The following is a 20,115-nucleotide window of genomic DNA, read 5'->3' on the forward strand; positions in this document are numbered from 1 at the left end:
TACATCAACTAGAAATGTTTTAAAAGTGAGCAGATTATTATTATTAATAATAATAATAATAATTAATAATATAATATTAATAAAATAATATTAATAATAATAATAATAATAATAATAATAACTTTATTTCTATAGCACCTTTTAAAAACACAGGTTTACAAAGTGCTTTGACAAACAGCAAAAACAAGAACAAACTAAACCAAACACAGAAAAACATAAACAACAACAAGAACATAACAAATGCAAAATACTAAAAATAACATATATAGACATATATATATATATATATATATATATATATATATATATATATATATATATATATATATATACATAGACATATAGAACCAGACCATCACAAGAACCATCACAAGAACCATCACAAGAACCATCACAAGAACCCAACAACACGAGCTGAGACCAAGAGGAACCAAAGATTTAAAAAGATGTAAGAAACTAAAAGAGATAAAAGCAAATCAAAAGAGAACAGCAATAAGAAGGTAAGAGCAGGAAGAGAAACAAGTGAATCAATTATCAAAAAAAAAAATTAAAAATAAAAAAATAAAATAAACCCATCACGTGATTGTGCTTTTTAGGGTTCTAAGAGTAAACGTTAATATTTTTTTTCAGGATCTTTCTGACCTGAGGACCAGATCATGATGCTCAGTCCTGACCAGCTGGACCAGTCCTGGACTCAAGCAGACACTATGAACCTGCAGTGTGGCTCCACATCTGTCAAACGCGGAGCTCGAGAGGACGAGGCGCCGTGCTCCCTGGTGCACGCGCCCTCTCTCAACAAGGAAGAGAGAAGGAGGAGGCGGCGTGCGACAACTAAATATCGATCCGCACACGCCACCAGGGAGCGTGTCCGCGTTGTAGCCTTCAATGTGGCCTTTACAGAACTGAGAAGATTACTACCGACCCTCCCACCTGACAAGAAGCTATCCAAGATTGAGATACTGAGACTCGCGATTTGTTACATCTCTTACCTCAAGCACGTGCTGGATGTGTAGGCTGGACTGAGGCAGGAGGACTGTGTGTGGTCAGCTATGATGATGACAGATGAATGATGATACCTCACCTGAGGACTAAAATGTGGGTCATGAGGTCAAACAGTTTGAGTGGCCCCACAATGAAGATCAGTCTTACTGACTCCAAAGGGATGAAAAGATGAGGCTGTGTTTTATATCTGTGCAGCCAAACCTGATATTTGCTGCCTTGTTTTAAGTTCTGGTCACATCTGCTTTCACTTTGTGTTCATTTTGCACCAATTTGTGAATACATACATCTCTTTCAAATCGATATTAGACTTCCAGACTTTTGCTTTCTTACAGCGTGTGATACGATCAATTTAAAATTCATAAATTACAAATAACCCTGACAGCTAATAAATGTTTTAAAAACCTCTTTGATGCTGCTTTGATTTTTTTTAAAAGATAATATCAGATTTGTAGGCATCATCACGTCATGTTAAAACATTTCTTTTTGCGCCTGGCAGTTTTTCTTCTCCTTCATTTGAGCTCTTTTTTATTTCAAGTGTATCCATGTGAGCTGTTTTTCTTGGGGCAGGTCGTCTTCCTCCAAATGAACAAAAATGACCATATCATGTTTGTAGTGGCTATTTGTCCAAAAACAAAACAAAATCTAAATAAACTAATATCAAACTTAAACAAAGGACCACTGATGCATCATGGGGATGTGATGTACGCAGGCAAAAGAAATCCAACGTTCATGCAAGAGATCTGCAGTTAGGGGCAAGCAAACAAAAGAACAAAGATAATCGTGTCTCCTGCTGCCTCTCATAGGCCCACCCAGGTGCATGCTGGTCCTCTACCTGCCTCTGGTGCCCACAGTGTTACCCAAATACCTAACAAAAACACTAATGCGAAACTAAATTTACTGAACAAATAACTAGCAATTCTAACAACAATTAAATAGCTCCAACACTGTTGATAAGTCTGAATTCTTTATGGAGACGTGCACATGCAGCTGCAGAGACAAACAAATGAGGCAGGTATTTGAAAGCATACAAGAAACATACAATTGTGTAGCTGATGCCATTTCTAGTTGCAGTGATGGTGACAGTGTGCAAAGTACTAATCTTGGAATATTTTCAATTTGTCAGCAGCTCACATTCAAAGACCATCCTTTTCATTTGAACATCAGGAATGTCTTTTATTTTAATTTGTGTTTTATATTTTGTCTTATGTAAAGATTAATTTCACTCATAAACTGTTATCTGGAGAGAAAAAAGAAATCTCTGAACATTTGAGGGTTTTCTCTGTGCTTTGATATTCTCTCCGGGCTGTGCACATTACCACAGAGAGCTTTATTATTTCTGTATGAGATCAGAATGTGGATATAAACCTCCTGCATGTTCCCTTTTCATTTCTCTCTCCATTAGTCAGAAGCTCTCTCTCTCGTCCCTTTATGTGCGTCTCTGTGGTGTAATGCAGCCCGAGGGGCTTCGAGGTATTGTTCATGTCCACTCCAGCAGCAGGAGTGACAGCCCTTTGTCTACACACTGCACAAAACACACAACGGGACTACACACTGGGTACAATAGTTGGGGAGAGAGGCCGGGGTCTAACGTCAGATTTTTGAGATAAATGGAGCAGGGGAAGTTGTTGTTGTTAATGTTCTGTAGTTAAGCCAATGTGGGTCAAATTCTACAACTAAAGGCAACAAGCAAGTGTGTGTACAGCTCGGTCACTCATACACACAGGTGTCTGAGACTACATTTGGATTTCTCTTTTAGGTTTAGTTTTTTTATATCAGTAGGACGTGAGCTGTGGTTTGATTTCATTCTGGATATTTCCTCTTTAAAGGCTTTATATGTGATGTTTTGATCCAGCAGATGTCGCCCTTGAGCACCAGCATGAAACCAAAACAACTCGCGCTGCATTGTTGTGTTAGCATGCTAATGCTAGCGATCTTTATTCTGCTGGTATCTTCACACTGCATGTAAATTTACCTGAAATGAGCGTGATCTAGAAACACAGTTAAGCAGTGAGTACAGTATGTTATTCTTCTTTTCTCTAGTCCCTCAACTAAACAACTTTTATACACGAGGGGAGGAGTCAGCCGGCCGTCCTGGCGATGTAAACAAAGTGAAGATAGGACTCTGAAAACTCTGAAAACATCACAGACAGTGGGACTCGGGTGTTACACCCATTGTAGACAGTCATGACTCACAGAGTTATTTTCAGAGGAGATACTTGATTTCTACATTTCAGTGTGAAAAATCACAGAGAAAGACTTTAACACTCAACACTGCCTGCAAAAATGTTCCTCAGATGTTTCCTGCAGGGCTCTTGAGGAACAGCACTGCCCTCTTATGGACTTTGATTGACAGAAATTTAACTTTTTTACACCATTGGCCTCAGAAGCTACACAGCAAAATCTCTAGAGGCCTTTTGAGACTTTAATATAAGTCGGTGTATTGTGGCCTCTGTGCCTTTTTATTTTAAACTCATTATTTGTTTTACAAATAATTTAAAAACTATTGACATCAGTTTTTTGGCTGTGTCATGGAGGTATTACTGTACTTGTCAGATGCATGGCTGTATTGTAATAAGCTGTTGTTAGTTGTTCTGATATCACATGAGATTCACCCGCAGATCAAGGTTTTTTTGTTGTTTGGGGCTGGAGAGCTATGAAATAATACATGTTGGAAGAAAAGATACAATGCAGACAGAAATTTGAACTGTTTAAGACTGAATATGATTGAGAGCACAGGGAATTCTTTTTTTGCTCTCAATCATATTCAGTCTTAAACACAAAGTAAATATGTAAATTAAGTGGGCCGTCCTAACATTACTGAAGTAGGATTGCTCAATTTTGAAAAACAGACAGAAGCAAATTTACATAAATACTTTTCCTCTTACGACCTGGACACAGAAATAAATAGATGTGTAAATGTAAAAATATGGAAATAAATTAATAACTCAATTAATGTGGAAATGTATGCATTGATACATATATAACTGTAGAAATACGCTAATAAATGAATAAATACATGTACAAATATATAAATAGCCTTTTTCATTAACAAAGTGTATTTATTATTTATTCACTGATGTATTGTTTTCAGCATTTATAGATTTATTTATATATTTATTGATGCATTTATTTAATCATTTATTTATTTATACATTATTGTATGCATTTCTCCCAACATTCATTTATTTATTTATTAATTTATACTTCAGTCATTTTTTTGTCCCTCATACAAATGACCCTCGGCACGTTACAAAAGCACTCTTTTTATTTTTATTTTTACGAGAGGAATGATTTGAAACTATCCACACCTAACGTAAACTACGCCCTCTTGTGGCCTTAAGCAGGAAATACACCCTTCAGTGCACTTGACGTGTAACTGTACCTCCATGCTGCCTCCCTCTTCTGATACCACTAACCACAATGGCCAGGCTCGGGTGAGGAGCTGCCTCTCAGACGAGCCTCAGCAGAATCAGGAGCGGCGGCACATTCACCGAGAGGCCCGCGGAGGGATATGACACCCATGTGAGAGGAGAAAGGTAGGTGAATGACTTGAAAAATGGCGATGCTGTGTGCTCTTTCGCCGGCTGTATCTCTTTCCAGAAGCAGGAGCCACATCCCCGCTCAGGAATTACTGATGAAGTTCAATCCTGCCGTGGTGGAAAAATGGTTTCCTTTCTCATCAGGCGGATGGAGACGTTAGTCCGCTAACCTGTATTTATGAAGCTTGCAGTAGGACTTTTAACCTTACAACCCTGATTCAGTACCTGTGTTTTTACAGGGCAGTATTTGAGGTGATCGTAGCTTTAGAACCTGCCGTGGTTCAGGGTGTTGAGGATGTGACTTAAAGGAGAGGTAGCCCATTGTAAGCGTGCTCTGTGTAACAGGGAGTAACGTCACACCTTCTGAGATCTACTACCCCAATATTAAAAAGCCTTTTCACACCAGCTGCAGTCTCAGGTTGATGCTGTGTGTGTGTGTGTGTCCATCATCACTTTATCACAGCTGGATGAGGTGCTGCTCTGACCGAACCCCCCCCCCCCCCTCCCTCAGGACCTCAGAGTCATGATGCTGCAGTGTAACCGTGCAGCACATTTATTATTGAGCAGTGCTGAAAGGTCCTGTGTGCAGAGAGGTGTGAGGACGATGCATGAGTCACTCCCTGGGACTACATTCTGATCCAAGAAAGTGTTTTTTTTGGTCACTGTTCTCTTTTAAAAACATGTTATCTGGGGGGGGGGGGGGGGGGGGGGGGGCGGCAGTGTGTCACAAGTGTAATGAAAAAGGGAGCGACCTTAAGGGTGCCTGAGAGGATCCTTAAGGCTTGGATAGTAAGGTGTAATGCATGATGCATTGAGAGTGGTGTACGTATTTACAGATATAAAAAGCTCCACTCTGAAAGCAGGAATGTTTGGTGGTGATATTTCTCCCTCTCTCTCTCTCTCTCTCTCTCTCTCTCTCTCTCTCTCTCTCTCTTTTTCTCTCTCTCTCGCTCTACTGTACTTTTGTTTAGTTCCACATGAGTGGATCAGAGTTTGCATTCCAGAGAATTGTGTCAGGTCTTAACTTTCTCCTTTTACTGCAGGTTGAGTGTGTGTGTGTGTGTGTGTGTGTGTGTGTGTGTGTGTGTGTGTGTGTGTGTGCTGCATGGTGGGAGTGGCTGAGAGACTCTTATCCATCCAGTCACTCAAAGGTCACAGATTCACTCTCGGCACATGTCAAACAAAATCCCTTTTTTTTTTTTTTTTTACAAAGAATCAAAGATGGCAGAGACGATGTTAGGAGGAGGATACACAAGAAACAAAGTCTCTGAACGATCAATCATCCTCGTGGTTGGTTTTCAAAATTAGAAAAAAAAAAATATCGTTTTACTTTTTGTTAATCTTTGTCTCAGTTTGAGGGATATTACTCGATCAGCAGAGATGTTAGCTTCTATCACATTAACCAGCAGCTGTTGTTGTTGTGGGTTATTTGGGGCCCATGCAGGGATTGGAGAGAGAGTTATTACTGTGAATAACCCGTTCTTTAACTAGATTTTTAAAGGACTGTGTGTCTGTCTTTGATTTATTTACACTGAAACATGATTAAATGTCAAATTCAGCTTCATATGTTGATTGAAAATAATTTAAACATTTTAATAAGGGGTTAATTATTGATGAAGATGTACACAATTCAGTAATTTGAGGTCCTTCAGTTTGACTTTTTGCCATTTTTTTTTATCTTCTGCAACTTTGCAATGTGTAAACAGATGATTAAACCAACAGCTCACTCAGAAAATGATTTTTTTAGTGTGCAGATTGCTTTCAATTGTTGAAAGAAACAAATGAATAAAGGAAGTAAAGTAACCCAGCAGACTGCACCAGCTGCTGCATCTGGCAGATTATGGCATGATGCCACCAGAGTGGAGCACACATGAAGGGAGGATGGTAGAGGGCTGATGGGTGTGATGGAGGTCACAGATGCGTTGGTACCCGGGCGCTGGCTGGAGCTCGATAGATGAGCTATGAGAAGTGATTTTCACCATTCACGGTGCCAACAGTGTATCTTTACTGGAGTCTCAAATTCCACTCTACATGCACTCTGTGAGTAGATACACACACACTAAGAGTCCACTGCACAGCTCCTACATCACACCTTCTGTACATTTTGTGTTTTTTATATTTTATATTTTACATTTTTTAATTCTATTTTATATATTGTAATATCTTCTTATTCTGTATTATTTAAGTTGTTGTTAGTTCTGTTTTATTTCCTTGTTAATTGTTTAGCACCAATACACCAAGTCAGATTCCTGTATGTGTAAATGTACTTGGCAATAAACCCAGATTCTGATTCTGATTCTGATTCTGATTCTGATTCTGATTCTGATCTTTGGTTTTCCCAGATTTTAATTCAATTCAATTCAAAAAACTTTATTTGTCCCCGGGGGGCAATTCAAAGACACACAGAGCAGTAAATTAACAACAGTGCAAATAAACGAAACATTTTAACCTAAATAGAAAGTGTCAATTTAAATACAACTTAAAGCTTAAACTTAACTTAAAAATACAAAATATAAAAGAGTAGATATAAGTGGACAGTGATCGGACTAACAGATGTAAACAGATGTAACCAGAACTATGTGCAGTAAACGAGAAATAAATATATATATACAGAGCTATGTGCAAGTAGGCAAATACTAAATGATAAGTTATAAGGTGCATGGTGAATAGTGGAACAACAGAACTAATATATACAATATAACTGTAAAGGTAAAATAAGGTAACTTTGAGGGCAAAAATCGTTGAAGTCAAGGAGTTAAACTCAAATTCCACATTCTTAGCTTCATTATTTATTCATGAGCTGGATCAGAAAAAGAATCTGACCTATCAGATATTAAAGCTCCCCCAAAGGAGACCAACATATTTGTGTATAAAAATGCATCCCCCCCACATGTGCTTGACCATGCGTAATTACAGTATCACCCACAGTACAGCACCCACTAAACAAACACACTAATGAGTGTTTGTTTTACATTAGTGTCACTTTCTGCCCTGCTGAGTCTCTTCTCCGTGCAGCCGAGCAGAACGATCTGCAGCCGAGCAGACACGCTTCACTGCTCGATCCCTTTCCTCCACAGAGAGTCCCCTGAATCAGAGGACAACTGGATTTTTTTTGGGGGGGGGGTTAGGGTTGTAGTGCCTCATGGTCTCTAACAGACGTTGTTATCCCTGCATGCTTTATTCATAGTTAGCCTCGGTTTGTAACTGATAGTTTTTCTTACCCCGTGGCTGCGATTTTCCACATGGCCTGGTTCTCTGTGCCTCTTCAAGCTCGTTCTCGAGCTCGAGGAGGAGTGCCCCCCCCTCGGAGGACTCGTCTTGGCCCACATACCGCTGCCACGCGTCCAGAGTTCAGCACTCAAAGGAGGTTAACGGCTTTTATCTAAATCATAGGGGTCATTCATTTAACCAAGCGGGTGCTGGGTGTGAAGAGGGGGCCATTGTTTGTGCCCTCTCACTGTGCAACCCCCACTACCACCAATAACCCCCCCCCCCCCCCTAACATATTAGCCTATCGCTCAAATTTACTCTCTGCAGGGGTGATTGATCATTGCAGCTAGATGGGGGCCCTCCTGCCTTTTGTTGTTGCCATGGTAACAGTGGACGCTCCAGATGTGTGTTAAGAGATGAAAGATTTGATTCTCCTCTGCCCCTTGTTTAAAATTTGATGCTGTGAGATCAGCTTTTGATGCAGTGAGCGACATGTTTCATGAAATCATTTCTTTTATTCTCGTATATATATTTATATATAAACAGCTCTGGTCTTGTTCTACATATGTTCCCCTGCTTTTAATATCATGTGTGGCTGCAGGTGGAGAGTGATGATGTTTAGTGTGTCATGATTGTTTTTTTATGTTTTGAGTTTCCCTTGTGTGTTAATGTTTCCTTGTGTTGATGGGTTCCTCAGTTAGTCTTCAGTGTTTCCTGTTTTATTTTGTAGTTTCTTATCGTTGTGTTTCTTTGTTCTGGTGGTTTTGTTACATTCTTCAGTTCTCTGTGTATCTCAGTGTTTCTTGATTTATGTAGTTTTCTCCAGTGTTTCTTGTCTTGTGTTTATTCCTCTGTGTGTTTCCCTCCTGTGTGATTGTCCTCATTGTCTTCACCTGTGTCTCATTAGTCTCTGTGTCTCATCCTTTCTGTGTCATTTCATTGTTTGTATGTCAGTTATCAGTGTCAGTAGATGTCCGGTTTCCTCGTGGTTAGTTTTCTCTTTTAGTAAGTTGTGTGTTTGCCATTTTGTTTAAATAAATATTTTTTGTTAGATCTGCGTCTGGGTCATCCTCTTAGTTTTTCTTGATCCATAACATAGTATCTGAGAAGCCAGTATCTTTTCACAAGTTACCATACAGCAGATCTGCAATATATTACAAATGTGAGCTTTAGTCTGTGATATTTTATTGTTCGGAAATGCTATTACATACATTTAAATACATTTTGTATTCAGTCCTTAATAGTTAATCTGTGCTGGGTCTCATCTGTCACATTATTCAAATGGTTACTCAAAGGAGAGGATAACATTCAACCAATCCGTGTCATCCTAATGGGAATCACCCCCCATTGCAGCGTCTTTTTCTTTTTTACCATTTCCACACAATAATTGCTCTAATATGCTGATCAAGCCATTTTGACTGTTCACACGCATCGTTGGCCACGGGGATAACGAGACGCCTGTAAATAAAGAAAGGAGGGAGAATAAAACCTGGCTCGTAGTAAGATGAGACTGCATGGGCTGGGGATGGTTGTCAGGACAACAGCCGGAGGAGACAGACAGGGTGTAGATGGAGGTCTAAATGAATGGTCATGCACGGTGAAGCACAGAGACATCCTCATGCAGCCCCGCAGCATACATTAGAGCCCAGGCAGGAAGTGAGTCTGATACACTCGGTGTGACCTCATAACGACGTGAAAGAGAAATGAAAGGGTAGAGAATCAGTAGGTTTCATATAGTGAATGATCTGTGAATTGTAGGGGGTGATCCGAACGGAGCGTCCAATAGCATCTGAATCTCACAAAAAGATACAGGAGGATTGTTTGTTTTTCTACAACTGTTTTTTTATTTAACCTTTATTAAAGTCTTAATATGTTTTCACACTTAAATATAAATCAAGTATCTCCTCTGAAAATAACTCTGTGAGTCATGACTGTCTACAATGGGTGTAACGCCCGAGTCCCACTCTCTGTGATGTTTTCAGAGTTTTCAGAGTCCTATCTTCACTTTGTTTACATCGCCAGGACGGCCGGCTGACTCCTCCCCTCGTGTATAAAAGTTGTTTAATTGAGGGACTAGAGAAAAGAAGAATAACATACTGTACTCACTGCTTAACTGTGTTTCTAGATCACGCTCATTTCAGGTAAATTTACATGCAGTGTGAAGATACCAGCATAATAAAGATCGCTAGCATTAGCATGCTAACACAACAATGCAGCTTGAGTTGTTTTGGTTTCATGCTGGTGCTCAAGGGCGACATCTGCTGGATCAAAAAAATCACATATAAAGCCTTTAACCAGGTTGGTCCCATTGAGATGAAAAACCTCTTTTTCACTGAGACCGAGCCGAGACAGGCAGCAGCAAAAACACAAAGTTACAGACAGAAACACAAAGAGAGACAAATTACAGTTTACAAAACACAACATTTTGGATTAAAAATAGAACCATCTATGAGTCATATCTGGGAATCAATCGTTCAAACAGCCGAGCTAAAACATCGACATCCTGTAGAATCTGCTTCCATGTCTTTCATTTTAGGTTTAAAAACATTTAAGGACTCCTTGAGCTTTAAGTCATTCTGTATCAGATTCCGGGCTGAGGGTGCAGAGGACCCAATTTTTTGGGAACTGTACATAAGGGAGAGGGTGCATGTTGTTAAGGCACTGCAGGAAACACAATAGCTCCCAATTTCAGTCTTACAGTTCACAGAGGTAGACGGGGATCAACAGACCTGGTCCACATATTCATGATGGATAGACGCCTTCCAGTCAGTTCTAAAAATGGATGCTGAATGAATGAAGGATTCCTGACTTATTGTCTGCACAGCCTGGTAAACTGTTCAGTGTAAACAGCATCTTATGTATTATCTGTTTCTCTCTCTGTCTCTCAGGTCAATGTGGCTACTAAAGAAGCTCTCAGGACTAGTCGTCAGTGGTCGTGGATTCCTGAGGCCGGTCTCTATAGCAACCCCATCCTCCTCCTGACTACTGCTGCCAACTTCCTCTCCCTACCACGCGTCCAAATCTCTCCTCATCCCCCCCCGGCCAATCATCGCCCCTGAACCGCGCTGGGATGGACACAGAATCAACCCACAGCGGCTACTCGTATCACTCCAGCCGCTCCGGGAGATCAAACCGACATGGGTATGTTTCCTGTCTTGTTTGTCTTGCCACCTGACTGTCTGCCTCTCTCTTCTAACCCCTGATATGTATGGGAATGGATAGATGTAGGACAGAGATTTGGGTTATCTTTGTGAGCAGCTCATGCGGGACATGTGTGTTGTTGTTTGTTGAGAAATGAATCGAATAAGCGACAGAGATTGACACAGACAGAGTTTGTGGATTAGGGTCGTCACAGCTGAGTAGCTCTAACCTATTTCCTTCAGTTTATTCTGCTAACGAGAGGATCGTTTGATTGCCGTTCTTTGGGATCCTCACACTTGAGATTTTTCTACTGGAACATTATTTTCCTGTCACTCGACCAGCTTTTGGCTGCAACTAGCAATTATTTTAATTATTAAATAATCTGTGTATTAGTGTCCATGTTATTGGTTAACCATTTGGAAAAATGGAATGGCAGAAAAAGTTAGATCAGAAAAAACAAACAGTTTGTTACCCAGAGTCAATGGTCTTCAAATGTCTTCAAATGTCTTTATGTGTCAGACAAATTCTCTTCAACTCAACTTTTTTTTAACTTTAAAGTCTTCCTCTGTGATTTTTCACACTTAAATGTAGAAATCAAGTGTATCCTCTGAAAATAACTCAGTGAGTCATGACTGTCTACAATGGGTGTAACACCCGAGTCCCACTGTCTGTGATGTTTTCACAGTTTTCAGAGTCCTATCTTCACTTTGTTTACATCGCCCGGACGGCCGGCTGACTCCTCCCCTCGTGTATAAAAGTTGTTTAATTGAGGGACTAGAGAAAAGAAGAATAACATACTGTACTCACTGCTTAACTGTGTTTCTAGATCACGCTCATTTCAGGTTAATTTACATGCAGTGTGAAGATACCAGCAGAATAAAGATCGCTAGCATTAGCATGCTAACACAACAATGCAGCACCAGTTGTTTTGGTTTCATGCTGGTGCTCAAGGGCGACATCTACTGGATCAAAAAATCACATTTAAAGCCTTTAAAGCATTTTAACTAGTCTTTCAAATTGTACAGTATCTCTCAGACAAATCAATCAGTCAAACAGATCCTCTCCAGAATAATATAAAACATGTTTATGAGTTTACATTTCTGATCTTGTGTGTATCCTGTTCCGCTTTTGAACTTCATCGTGTTTCTGTTTGAAGGGATCGCAGTCGTGAGCGGCACAAGGCCAGCAGTAAGGACAGCGTTCGCTCCGAGAGGTCGGTGGTCATCAACCCCCCTGACTCGCCCTCGCAGGAATCCCCCGTTCATAACGGAGAGCCGCTGCCGGGAGAACCCTCGCCTGCAGCAGAGCTCGGAGACGATGCACAGGTACGTCTACGAACAGGAAGTGCAACCTGTGAAGAAATGCAGAGGGGGTTTAAGTGAAGTGAAAATCAGAGAGTCCACTAATCCCTCTCTGTGACCTCTGCACCGCGACCTCTTAAACTCGTCCTCACACAGCTGGCCGCCCATCGGCACAACGCCTGACACATAAATAACAATGGTGACAAGGGATCCAATAGGTCAGAGGATTAGCATCCCTCTTGTAGGGCTGGACGGATTTATACAGACTTCACTGTTACAGTGTGTGTGTGTGTGTGTGTGTGTGTGTGTGTGTGTATGTGTGAGATACAGGGCCTGATAGCTTTGAAAGCAAACCAAATTGGTTCAAGTCATTCCATAAAGCTGATTTTTCTGAGCTATGAAAGGTTTCTAATTCAGGGAAACACAAAGCTGTGATAATGCAGCTGAGAGGAAGAGAGCATATTTAACTCCGCCCTGGATTAGTGATGCATTCACATTGTCATCATGTCGTCTGACTTTTGACACACTTGTACTGGCTTTCTTGAAGAGTTGGGAAGACTGATATTCAGTTGTCAGTTTTATATAGAGCCACATCATCTGATCGTTAGCTTAGCTTAGCAAAACGTTTGGAAACAGGGAAACAGCTCGCCTGGCTCCTGTCAAAAAATGTAAAATAAATTCACATATCAGCAACTCAGAAGCTCATGTTTGCTCATATTCCATCTCGTTAAGTCTTACTTCTGATCTCTAACAACTTAACTGTATGTTTTCCCTGGATGATATATGCTGAACTGTTTCTTTTTTAGAATACCTCAGATCTCATTTTGATGCATATTAAAGAAATGGCTGATTTTAAGAGATGCAAGACGTGTTTTCTTCAAGTGTAGGCAGTAGAGTTCATTTTTGCAGCTCGCTGTCTTAATGCTAAGCTAACTGTCTCCTTGCTGCAGGATCATAATCAGCATTCATATACAGTAAGAGCCGTGCAACAAAAGCCCCTCAGGGTTTGTCTGCTCGTGTTTATCTGTGAGAAAAGTAAAAGAAATGTGAGACAACCGGAGAATGAAAGAAGAGGTTTTATTTGTTCCTTTGTTTCTTTTTGAAGACATATTTGGAGCTTTTTTAACGTCTTTTCTTAGATACACAGGACGGTGGATAGAGTTGGAATTCAGGGGAGTGAGAGTGTGAGGACATGAAGGAAAGGAGCACAGGTCAGGTTTTGAACCCGGGTCACCCGCTTCGATGACATCATGTGCAGCCTCTGTACATCAGGTGTGCAAACGAAACACTTGATGGTACTGAGAAAAAAATCATTTTAGATTCAGTTTTAAAAGAGAGATCTCTGCCTTGGGCTGCGTTCACTCTCTGACCTACTTGTTATGTAGAGAAAGAGAAAGAGAGCATTGAGTGTGTTAGTGAGAAACAGGAGGAAACATGTGGACACATCTGTCGAGAGCCTGGAAAACCTCCCCAAAGTCATGACGGTATATTTTGAAAAGAATAGAAAAAAGGACTTTCTGATGACTCCTGCACGCTCTGACCTATTTTACCGTCTCTCCCCTTCTGGCTGGGCCGCCACATTCCTCGATGTCATGTGATTGTCAGCTCGTAGCTTACGTCCATTGTCCGCAGTGTAAGCTAATCTGCCATTGTGCTGCTTTAGCCCTCCAGATGTAATTGTCCAAAATGGCACAAAAAAAAGCAGAACCGTCATCCAGAGTCCACCACAGCCAGCTCTTTTTATTTTTTTGGTGCCGCTCTGTTTGATTTGAGATCTGCTGTAACACTAACAGGATGGAGAGGTGAGAGAGAGACTCTCACAGTCTGAGCTTAGCGTTAGCATCCAGCCAAACGCCACTTTGAGGGAAGCTGATATGATTAATCCTCAAAGTTTACACGCATGCTTACGATACAAGGATACGGTTTTGGACCACAGCGTGTGTGTGTGTGTGTGTGTGTGTGTGTGTGTGTGTGTGTGTGTGTGTGTGTGTGTGTGTGTGTGTGTGTGTGTGTTTGAGAGAGAGAGAGAGAGAGAGAGAGAGAAATAGAATAAGCGCCAAGTCTGTTACTGACACTTTGCTGCTTTGTGAGACGCTGTGACTTTGTGCCAGAAGGCGACAGCTTCAGTTCACACTGTTAGCTCCAGAAACACCAGAGCGTATGTGGAGGAGCACATGTTTCTGTTCTGGTATTTACACTTCCTCTGCTTAACCTTTAGATATGTACACACATACCTAATCAAAGAAGTTACACTATTACAAGTTAGGGCTGGGCGATATGGACCCAAAGTCATATCATGATGTTGTTCAGCTGAAAGGAGATACCCGATATATCACATCGATATTTGTTTAGTAAAGAAATACAGAAAACAAAAGTCAGTTCAAAGTCAAATCCACATGAGCCACAATCCAGATGTCACACAGGCACCTGCTGCACGTCGTCAACATCTTCATGAAAATGATGTAAACAATAAACCAGCAGTTTGTGTTCTATTTATTTATTTATGAATATGCTATAATAATAATAATATATGCTCCTTAAAGCCTGGCTCACTCTGCAGGATCATCGGGACGATTTGAGTTCTGATTCTTCCTTCTTCCCAACAATCTCAGGGTCTCTCCCGACTCGAGGCTGCTCAGACCCGACTCTCTGTTCAGATTATCTCGTAGTGTGAGCGGTCCAAAGATCCAATCTTAACGTCCCCGATACAAATAGATACAAATAGATATTTACAAATATCAATATCTATCAAAAACTCATGATATAAGTCCACCATGAGCAAGGCTTTGGAAGTGTCAAGAAAAGACTTCCCTTTAACGAGCAGAAACAGACTCACATCTTCACCAGATGGTTCAGGAAAGAAACCAACGCATTATTTTTGAACTCACTCTGAAACACAGAAACTCAAACACATCAGTGTGAAGATGTCATTTTAACCTCCACCCAGACTACTGGAGCACAGCTATTGTGTTCTGTTGCTGGCAGGCTGCTTGATGTGTGTGTGTGTGTGTGTGTGTGTGTGTGTGTGTGTGTGTGTGTGTGTGTGTGTGTGTGTGTGTGTGTGTGTGTGTGTGTGTGTGTGTGTGTGTGTGTGTGTGCGTGCGTGTGTTAGCTTTGGTTCTAATCAGAATGTTGTTGCGCTTTGTGACAGTGGAGCAGGCCTAACTGTAATCCTTATTCACCCTCTGCCAGATAACAAGACTGCCAAACAATTTATCTCTCCTCTCTCTCTCTCTCTCTCTCTCTCTCTCTTCTCTCTCTCTCTCTCTCTCTCTCTCTCTTCCTCTCTCTCTCTTCCTCTCTCTCTTGGTTTCTCTCTCTCTCTGTCTCTCTCTGTCTCTCTCTCTCTCTCTCTCTCTCTCTCTTCCTCTCTCTCTCTCTCTCTCTCTCTTCTCTCTCTCTCTCTCTCTCTCTCTCTCTCTCTCTCTCTCTCTCTCTCTCTCTCTCTCTCTTCCTCTCTCTCTCTTCCTCTCTCTCTTGGTTTCTCTCTCTCTCTGTCTCTCTCTGTCTCTCTCTGTCTCTCTCTCTCTCTCTCTCTTCCTCTCCTCTCTCTCATCTCTCTTCTCCTCTCTCTCTCTCTCTCTCTCTCTCTCTTCCTCTCTCTCTCTCTCTCTCTCTCTCTCTCCTCCTCTCTCTCTCTCTCTCTTACTTACTTGTATCCCTCCTCTCTTTACAGTATATAGAGATCAGGCCTGATTAGTGTGGCATTAATCTTTGGGATTAATCCAGGGAGACTTAATGGCTGGTTTTAACAGTGTATTAGCTCAGTAAGTGATACTCTGTGAAAGCTCGTCTGTGTAAAGGGAGCAGGATGACTGTAGGCTGATGTATAAGATCAGCTCTGAGTGTTTGCATTTACCTTACATACCTACCTACCACATTTTCCCAATAAATAGGCTTCCTGGTTCAATAGGGCATTGAACCAGTCTGCTCAATATCAGGACAAAACTAAAAAATACCAGGACTAAAAATGAAAAAAATACCAGGACTAAAATGAAAAAATACCAGGATTAAAAATGAAAAAATACCAGGACTAAAAATGAAAAAATACCAGGACTAAAAATGAAAAAATATCAGGATTAAAATGAAAAAATAAAAATACCAGGACTAAAAATGAAAAAAAATCAGGATTAAAAATGAAAAATAAAAATACCAGGACTAAAAATGAAAAAAAATCAGGATTAAAAATGAAAAAATAAAAATACCAGGACTAAAAATGAAAAAAATCAAAAAAATACTCAATTTCTGTTTTCACAACTGAAGACACAACACAACGTGACATGATATTATTTTGGTCTTCATGTTCGTGAAGTGTTGAATGACATTGATTGTTCACAGACTCAGCTGTGAAGGTTAGGACCTGTTAAATGAGTCGGCTTAAGGAAGAAAAGATGAGCGATGTGAGAGGAATAGAAATGAGATGGGACTCTAAATGGACTTGGCACCGTACTTATAAAGTTGACCTCCTTCTAAACACATTAGGCTCGGAGACACATGGATGGACATAAACACTACAGCCCTCTGCACCCCCCCCCCCCCCCAACCTCCTATCTTTCTTGACTCATTTGCTCCCTCTCCTCATCTTAGCATGCTCGTTCATCTTCCGGGCTCCCGTCGGCAGCAGCTCCTGCAGCACTGCTGAGTTAATTAGCTGTGAACAGTAGGAAGGGCAGAAATCCTTTTCCTGCTTCATGATTGGAAATATGCAAACGCACAGCTGAATTCACGTTTCACATTCCACAAATGTCAGCAGTTTGCTTAATCAGAGAAAGTGAGATCATGTTTTAAGAGCCTGGACAGATTCTATACAGGTGAGATGTGGCTGTCTTCTGTTTGTGTTACTCACAGCCTGTCTGGATTCCCTGCAGCTTCCCCCACACACACATATGGATCAGGTTTGAGGCTTCACAGGCAGTTTGATGTGCTTAGGTGAATGTGTGTGTGTGCACACGTGTGTGAAGCCATGAAGGCTTGTTTGTTCAGCTTGTCATTTTTTTTTCAGCCCTCATTCGTCTCCGTGCAGCTGCGGCTCCTCTGATTGGTCGTCTTTGGAGGATGTACAATGCAGCGATACTCTGGGGGACAATGAATTGCTAATTACCTGAATTACTGACGGGCACACAATAAAATGTGTCTCTCTTCACAGACTTGTCATGAATTTATACTCAGCGAGTCTTTGTTGGAAAGATTTATGCTTAAAATGACCCCGCAGGCTAAGAGGGAAAAAATGACTTTAATATGCAACGATAAGACAGGAATGTGTGTGTGTGTGTGTGTGTGTGTGTGTGTGTGTGTGTGTGTGTGTGTGTGTACATGTCAATGTGTCCTTCCCAGCCTGTCTTGTATGTCTTTACTGGGACTTTGAAGGTTTGTCATAATGACGCAGAGCTCAGTGAAAATGACTCATCTCCATGAAGACTGTTGTTCTGTCTTTTCTTTTGTAGTTACTGTCGCAAACAAGGGAGGAAAATGAGATAATGGAGGCATTGTTGTCTGTCAGAATCAGATTTCTGTTTATCATCTGATTCATGATCTATTCTCTGTTTCCAGCTAATTTAAAATAAAACATTTTTATCAATGCTAAATTAAAAAGTCCCCTTTAAATGTTCTCCACTCGCCCATTTCAATAGAGGTGAACAGAGTTTTGCTTGTGTTGACATAAAAGGCTGCGATATTTTAATATTCTTTAATTGAATGTAGAAGAGATTATATCTTTACTTTAATTTCTATAAAAACAACAAAACAACAGGGGCGCTGGTGGCGCAGTGGTTAGTGCGTGCGCCCCATGTACGGAGGCTGTGGTCCTCCGGGCGGGCGGCCCTGGTTCGGATCCGACCTGTGGCTCCTTTCCTGCATATCGTTCCCTACTCTCTCTCTCTCTCTCTCTCTCTCCTCTCTCTCTCTCTCTCTCTCTGATTTCTGACTCTATCCACTGTCCTATCTCTACAATAAAGACACAAAAAGCCCCAAAAAAAATCTTTAAAAAAAAACAACACAAAACAGTTTAGCAGCTCTCGTCAGTGGGACAGTAAAAATGATCATGAAAAGACAAACATTAAAATCACATCATAATAACAATAAGAAAGCTCTGAGAAAGAAAGTGCGAAGCAGCTTCTTCATGTACAGGATGGCTTTTTGGGACAAAAGATGAAACATTATTGCTTTAGATCTTTTCACCTGAACTTCAGACAGCGGACTCAACATGAGCTCTCACAGATGTTTAAACAGGGTTTCCATTTTTCCTGATTCTGACAGACAAATCAAAGGTTATGAATTATGAAGCAAATATAAGAGCTAGTGAAGTCACCAAGATGGCTGAAGATGATGAATAATATGTTGAAGTAGAAGATAGCATGATAGCAGCCGCTGTAAATCAAATGGAGACCTTTCAGACATGATCACGTTTAATGTTCTGGTAATGATGTTATTCCTCCTCCTCTCTTTTACGCATTGTGTTACCTTTCTGCTCATTGTTTTTGCTTCCATCATGCAGCTGTTTATATCACAAACTAGAGGTTTTCCTCTTTTTAATCTGAAACTGCTTTCAGCACTTTATAAGTTAAAATAGGTCAGTATTGATTTTCCTTGATGCCCCAAAATGTCCAAAAAATATCAATAATCAATAATTATAATCAGAAAATCAACTATTCTGCTTCTTCTTCTTTTGTTACAAACGTTTCCCTTCCCTCACCTTCCCTTCTCTCTCGCCTCCTTCAGGATGATAACTGGGGGGAAACCACCACCCGCCGTGACAGGCACCTCTGAGCTGAGTATTTCCCAGGAGGACGTGGTCGGTCTGGGGGAAGGAGATCCAGGACCGGACCCAAGGCTTCCGCCGTTTTCTCCCCCTGGCTGTGGGATTGTGCGTCGGGCTGCTGGTGGTGGCCACGCCCCTCGTCTTCCTCCTCCTCCCGGTCGTCATGTGGCCCGACAGACTGCAGGCTTGCGGGGCCGCCTGCGAGGGCCTCTTCCTCTCCATCTCCTTCAAACTCCTCATCCTCCTGGTGGCCATCTGGGCCTTGTTCCTGCGACAGGGTCGAGCCGGTCTGCCCCGACTGTGTGTGTACCGCGCCTTCCTCACCACGCTCACACTCCTGCTCACCATGTCTTACTGGCTCTTCTATGGGGTCAGAATCCTCGATGCTCAGGTGGGTTTCAAGCTTTGCTCAAGTTAGAGCTTAAAAAAAAATCCCCCATCTTGAAAATTACATTATACCCTTCACTAAAACCTCCCAGGTTCAAATGTACTTAAAGGCTTTATATGTGATGTTTTGATCCAGCAGATGTCGCCCTTGAGCTCCAGCATGAAACCAAAACAACTGGCGCTGCATTGTTGTGTTAGCATGCTAATGCTAGCGATCTTTATTCTGCTGGTATCTTCACACTGCATGTAAATTTACCTGAAATGAAAAATATATAAAGCCTTAAATCAAGTTTATCCTCTGAAAATAACTCTGTGAGTCATGACTGTCTACAATGGGTGTAACACCCCGAGTCCCACTGTCTGTGATGTTTTCAGAGTTTTCAGAGTCCTATCTTCACTTTGTTTACATCGCCGGGACGGCCGGCTGACTCCTCCCCTCGTGTATAAAAGTTGTTTAATTGAGGGACTAGAGAAAAGAAGAATAACATACTGTACTCACTGCTTAACTGTGTTTCTAGATCACGCTCATTTCAGGTAAATTTACATGCAGTGTGAAGATACCAGCATAATAAAGATCGCTAGCATTAGCATGCTAACACAACAATGCAGCGCAAGTTGTTTTGGTTTCATGCTGGAGCTCAAGGGCGACATCTGCTGGATCAAAACATCACATATAAAGCCTTTAAACAGAATTTAAGAAGAGTTTCTTTTTCTTAACAGATCTGTATTTTTTTCTCCAACCAGGATGAGGATTATCACGGGATCGTCCAGTTTGCCG

General features: G+C 41.2%; 2 protein-coding genes across 2 annotated transcripts in view; both read left to right on the forward strand.

The window, feature by feature from the left end:
- The first annotated feature begins 656 nt into the window (after positions 1 to 656).
- LOC110005098 (helix-loop-helix protein 15-like) lies at positions 657 to 1,013 on the forward strand. Its single transcript, XM_020660540.2, has one exon. It carries the CDS (start codon positions 657 to 659, stop codon positions 1,011 to 1,013), a length of 357 nt encoding a protein of 118 aa, XP_020516196.2.
- A 3,348-nt stretch (positions 1,014 to 4,361) lies between these two features.
- Positions 4,362 to 20,115, forward strand: part of LOC110001628 (vang-like protein 1) — a 30,589-nt gene continuing 14,835 nt past the window's right edge. The window contains 7 exon segments of the mRNA XM_065962191.1: positions 4,362 to 4,538; positions 10,640 to 10,892; positions 12,049 to 12,217; positions 18,911 to 18,937; positions 18,939 to 19,003; positions 19,005 to 19,341; positions 20,082 to 20,107. Of these exon segments, the coding sequence (XP_065818263.1) occupies positions 10,822 to 10,892; positions 12,049 to 12,217; positions 18,911 to 18,937; positions 18,939 to 19,003; positions 19,005 to 19,341; positions 20,082 to 20,107 (695 nt within the window). The 5' untranslated portion in view covers positions 4,362 to 4,538; positions 10,640 to 10,821.

The sequence above is a fragment of the Labrus bergylta genome, chromosome 13, assembly GCF_963930695.1.
Source record: "Labrus bergylta chromosome 13, fLabBer1.1, whole genome shotgun sequence".
NCBI lineage: Eukaryota > Metazoa > Chordata > Actinopteri > Labriformes > Labridae > Labrus > Labrus bergylta.